The 6000-nt window shown below is 31.6% G+C and overlaps 1 protein-coding gene across 5 annotated transcripts in view; it reads left to right on the top strand.

Moving 5' to 3' along the window:
- The first annotated feature begins 399 nt into the window (after positions 1-399).
- The window catches only part of dtn (transmembrane protein 132C dtn), a 195437-nt gene continuing 189836 nt past the window's right edge, over positions 400-6000 (top strand). For 3 of the 5 annotated variants that reach the window (XM_088203830.1, XM_088203870.1, XM_088203849.1), the window contains exon 1: positions 566-776. In XM_088203830.1, the coding sequence (XP_088059956.1) occupies positions 707-776 (70 nt within the window). In that variant the 5' untranslated portion in view covers positions 566-706. Of the gene's footprint in view, positions 777-6000 lie in introns of all 5 variants that reach the window. The other 2 variants (XM_088203838.1, XM_088203860.1) reach the window with 1 other exon arrangement.

The following is a 6000-nucleotide window of genomic DNA, read 5'->3' as shown; positions in this document are numbered from 1 at the left end:
ATGTATTTTTTTGCATTGATCGAATTAAATAAAAATTGAGGCATGGAGCATCCGTACCTCTTCCCCCTTCCCCAATATGCATAAGTATATACTATTTATGTAAATTTGTTAAGATTTTCTTTAGAATAAAAAAATAATTTTAAAATTAAAAATATTATAAGATTTATAAAGTGAATAAAGGGATTAAAAAGTGAAAAAAGCTTTTTTAGAAGGGGGGTAGAACTAGGGGTTGGTAGTAACGCTTTCGAAAGTAGCTCTCACGTTGGCACCACTGCGCCAAGAATGACAGGTGGGCGCGTGTGCGGGTATATACTATGATTTTTTCTCCTCGGGTTCGCGTTTCGGCCCCCCGGCAGCGGGCGCAGGCGCCGCGTCAAAAGGCGCGCCGCGCCGGTCGATAGTGGCCGAGCGGCCGGCGCGCGTGCCGCTTGTGGCGTTCGCTGAGTTCGTCTCGCTCTCCGTTCGCGTCTGTATTGCCAGTGCGCGCGGTCGTCCCGTCGGAGTCGAATCCGAGCCCCCCCCGCGCACCGCGCCACCGGTCCTCTCGCGCTCAGTGTCGATAGTGCGCTCACCACCCGAGCCCGTTGTTATCGGACCATTTTGACATTTCTGCCAGAGAGCTTTCGCTCCCCCCATTTCAATTGAAAAAAAATAAACAATCGAAAAAATGTGAAAAACTGAACGGCGGTGAAGTTTCCGGTTCCAGATGTTATTGACAGATTTACCGAAGATGGAATCATCAATGAGATTAATCATCGTCATCTTGTCGATCATAGGTGAGTGTTTCTATTTATTTTTTATTAATGGCAACATTGTCAATTTCAAAATTAGGCGAAAGGACGACGAATCGCTGGACCGAACTTGGAAGATCTGAGAACTAAACCGGTTTAATACAGGTTGTCTACGATCGATTGGAAGGAGTGTTTTTTTTTTTATTAAATATATTAATCGTTTAAAGGGAGACTGATAGAATCGCAAAACATATATTTTATTGAAAATTTTGATTGAGGAGATAGAGAACTTTCTAATTGAACATATATTTTAGGTGTTTAGTTACTACAATATTTTATTATAACTAAGTACTTTTACAGACAGTATTTGCGTTGTGTTTTAAATTTTGTTAATTGAAAATATTTTAGTATAAATATAAGTACATAAACCATATTAATCATACGTGATGTAACAACAGGATTTGTATTTTTAAGGTCTTTGAAAGCAGCCAATATATTGATGATTCTGTCGAAGACGAAGAGTGTATAGAACAAATTATATCCAACGTAAAAAATAAATTTCTCTTGCAGATCATCAAAAATAATCTATTATATATAAGAAAGCTGAAATAAAATTAAATCCGCAGATAATGATTATATCAAATATCGGATTTTAACTATTGGAAACGATTGGTAAATAATCTTGTATACTATAAAACCTACATTATTCAAAACGAGCGGAAATTATAGGTTGCAAATGGTTTTATAATTAAAAAACTCCACGCTGAATGCGTGATTTTCTAAAATATTATTTTAAAAAGATTTATTGAAATAATATATCATGTAACATATATATTATTTGCAATATACACGAATAATTATATAAATAAACAAGTAACATAAATTGTTATTTGCAATCAATCATTTTACACTTTTAAAAATATATTTAATCCTTTATAAGCCTCGTTTATCGTTTTTAAATCGTTAAAAACCTATTTTGTTAATTTGACAATCGTCAAATTTGTTTTAGATAAGTATATAAAGAGCTAAAGATGAAGCATTATTACCATTGCTTGGGAATTTAACTTCGTTATTCGAAGTAAATTTCCAACGGTTAATAACACTGTAACATATTTAAAGAGATACAATTGTACAAAAAGTCAAATGAAGAAGGATAAGAAATTCAGTAAAACACATTTTTGAGTCCATATTGATGAAATGCCGACGCACGATTGATTAATCGACAAATGTACCAAGGGTGAAGGAGAGAATCTAAACCTTGCCATTTTAGGGTCGTTATCTTCTCCGAAAAAAAATTGTGTCCCTTATTTAACCCCCTACTTTAAATAATTTTAATTTTAAACATTTTTTTATTGCAAGTAAGATAAAAATAAATAAACAGCGCTTACCACCCACAACCAATGTTTTATAAATAAATTATATCTAAAACTAGTTTAAATTATGTAGTTTTATTATCTAATATATATAAAATCTCTTGCCGACCTCTAAGAGGAATTTGTATTGTATCGGACAAATAAAATTTTGCGCTGATACGACTGGGAGCAAAGTTATATCTTTACTGTGAAACATCCTATGTACATCTATCATGGTGGGATATTATTTATTTATTGTAAATCTTAAGTTGTTCCGAAACATAACATGGTAAACACAATTAACAACTACTAAATAAGTACTGATAAACCAGACTCAATTAAAAGTCTGTAAATAAGTGACATATGTTTTATGAATTATAGACTATTATACAGCTTACAATCGCTACGCATGTCTTAGATCAATTTTATTTAATTATTCATTCGCGAGATTAGGATAATCTAAGAAAATCTAATCTGTGATGATTGAACGATTTTTTAAATACATTAAAACTGGTCTTTTTGACAAACAATTAATTTTACTCTATATTGAATAATTTATGTTTTAAATACTATGTTCACCCATTGGCGTCCAAAAATTTTCTACACTACATAATCACTAATAGTAAATGAGTTTCTGTAATTTTAGTAACTTTAGCCGTCTTTTTGAATTGGCCACATTGAGGAGTTTGTGCCTCGATGTTGACGTGCTGTTACACCTAGGTCACGATGTATGTTTTTATCGCGAACATACTACGGAGCATTTACAATGTTTTCACTTAGCACGTAGCACTTTATTTTGCCATTTTTTAATCATTTTAATATGGCATTGTTTGACACATTCCCAGAAATCTATGCCGTAGACCAAAACTGGTTTCAGGATTTGATTGTAAATCTTGATTTTGTTGTATATTAATCGAAAATGCTTAGGTACTGATACTGAGAGAGAAATAATATTGATTATTGTGAAGCATTATACTAAGGACACACATCCATTAAGAGCATGCTTACAAAAATAAACCTTGCCGTAAAAAAAAATCATTCAAAATAATAAAAACGATCACTCTTTTGTTTTAATTTTTTCATAAATAAAGTGTATTAAAATATGTTTAGCTAACATGATTTACGTTTTATTATTAAATAAAATAAAATTCAAACATGAAGATTTTTTTAAGTAAGTAGATCTACTATGTATATAAAATATGCGCGAATACTTAAAGACACCTTTATTTATTATTAAAAATAGTTTATCGCTTCTTACGTTATATAAATATGACGTCTACATTATTACCTTCATATTTCGGCAATACTTCTTGTCATTCTTAATTAATAACATATCAAAACTTTTCTTCGTATTTATGTTGTATGAGTTTATCAGTGATAACGGTTTGTTTTCCACTAATTTCTTTATCAAAAACGTCTACTTTACTTGATTTAATGACTATTCAATGACTGTATTACTGATTCAACTAAGAATATCAGCACCAGTTTCTCATTTCGCGCAAAATAAATGATTCACTAAATGAACCGCTTACTTATCCAAATTAGGAATTGTTTCAATTTTAAGCAGCACGATAGACCAGTAGTATAGTTGATAAATAAAACCGAAATACATGGGTTTTAATCCCATATGGATTCTAGTGTTTTACAATTTTTATCATAGCTAAAAGATCGGAATGATTATTATATAATTATTATCATAGGTTAGGTTTTCTTAAATTTTTCTAGTCTCACGGATGAATATCGTGTAAATAATTAAAATAAAATCAAGCTAGACCGTGCATATATTGATTGTAGGCTATACTAATTGTTTTATAATTAATTAAAATTATTTATAATTAATAAAATATATCACTAATTTACGGACTGATTTCAGTCTGGTGTCTTACTACATACTTGTAGGTATTGATTGTGTTTACCCTATTGTAACACATTGGTCTCACACTTATCATGTTTCAATGGAAAATATACATCAAATGAATAAATAAATTGAGGCATACTAAAGCTACGGATTCAAATATAAATGTCGCATCCATTTTTACTGGCTTTGTATCTTTTTCTTAACAATAGGATGTGCCATAAAAATTGTTGTTTTTATTTTAACATTGAACAAGATTTATATTTATAAAATAGAGTAATTATAGATTTTCTTTTGTAAATTCCATATTTTTAAATCTCTCTCACTTGAATATAGATACTTTATTAGTTGCTAAACTGCATGAATCAATCGTATTGGATTTCTTTATACAAGCAAAGAGATTTTTATAAATTGATACGGTTGAGAGGATCCCGCCGATGCGCTTCCGCCTCGGTTTATCTCTCCATGAACTTTCTTACCAGCCCAGTACTCGGACAATCGATGTTCATTCATGTGCCGCATTTCGACTGACCCCGCTATCGCTTTCGCGGTTCTTAAGAGTATGCATAAAGATAACATCATACTATCCAACAAACGAGGAGAATTCCTGAGTCTAGATCATGTGCTATTAATAATATAATTCCATACTTATACGTGGCATGGTCGACTGTCATCAACCAAGTGCAAGCGTTCAGGTCGAACGACTCGAATCGCTGCATTCTTGAAGGTATATACCGTAACTGGACACGCGAAACCCAAATACTGTATGTTGTTAGTTATGAAAAGGGATTTATCTCAAATTCTGTTTATACGCTCATTCAGACGGTTCGTTATACAATCGGCAGGCACTCTTGGAATAAGAAACGAGGATAATGCGACTATATAACCAGTTCTTTTACAACAGCTATTTAAATCACGCACTGTCATCGAGATGGGCATCGATTTATACCACTGTTCATTATTATTTAAATGAAGATGTGTATGTTATGCGAAACGAGCTTCTTAAAAATACACTGTAAAAGTTATTTTAAATATACTTTGATATCAACTGTATAATTTTCACACATTTTTGAAATATTTATTATTAATTAAAGATAGTTTAATAGCATTTTTATAATCTTAATTTGTTTGCATTTGTTGGCAAAAACTCTCGGGGCTGCATAAAAAGTAAATATCATGAAAAAAGTAGGTAAAACTGCTATAAATATCTTTTGAATTTTAATATAATATTAAAAATATTTTTTTATTAGGAATAATGTGTGATATAATTAGTGTCGAAAAAAATCAGAACCAATATTATAATATGCGTTGCTAGATATGAAATGAAATAACCAGCACGATATACGAGTGGTATAAGTAGCTGACTATTGACCTAAAGGACTTGAGTTCAAATCCCATATAGGCTTTAGTGTTTCTCAATTTTTATCGGATTTTTTCTCTCCCTTTATCTGCAACTTGTCTCTAGCGAGGACATTGAGCAGGCTTTATGTCAAACTGAATTGGCTCGTGGGGGAGGGGGGGTGAAGGCTTACTAACAATTTCTTATAATCTCTCCGAATCAGTGATTATTATATAATTACAATTCCGATCGATCTTCATAGATAAGTATACATAGATTTTTCTAATCTCATGAGTAATTAATCCTTTCACCGTGGCTGATATTTTTGCACGCCGTTTTGAATTTTGTGGGGTAACCATTCATACCATATTTTTTTAAATATTATGGTTCAATAAATTCAAGTGCCTTAACATCTTAACCTAATTATTACGAATTATAACTATTTTTCTAATTTCATCCGCTGATCGAAATCAATTGTTTTTTTCAGTTGAATATCAACTCATTGTAAAAGTAGAGAGTTTTCAAGCAAAGAGTTGCGATTGTCCAAATCTTGATGCATCAAAAGAAAAACGAAAAGTTACAGAAAGGTGCAATTACGTTAGCTGCAAAACAATTTAAGTGCAACAGAATGATCATATCAAGAATTTGAAAACGTGCTTCCGAAAATAATTGTCAAGGTAAATCTTATGCTAATGTTGATTCTTTGAAAAAACAAAACTGTGG

The sequence above is a fragment of the Plectrocnemia conspersa genome, unplaced genomic scaffold (assembly GCF_051122295.1).
Source record: "Plectrocnemia conspersa isolate PC_06_02 unplaced genomic scaffold, ASM5112229v1 ptg000002l, whole genome shotgun sequence".
NCBI lineage: Eukaryota > Metazoa > Arthropoda > Insecta > Trichoptera > Polycentropodidae > Plectrocnemia > Plectrocnemia conspersa.
This window is presented reverse-complemented; position numbering and strand designations above follow the sequence as displayed.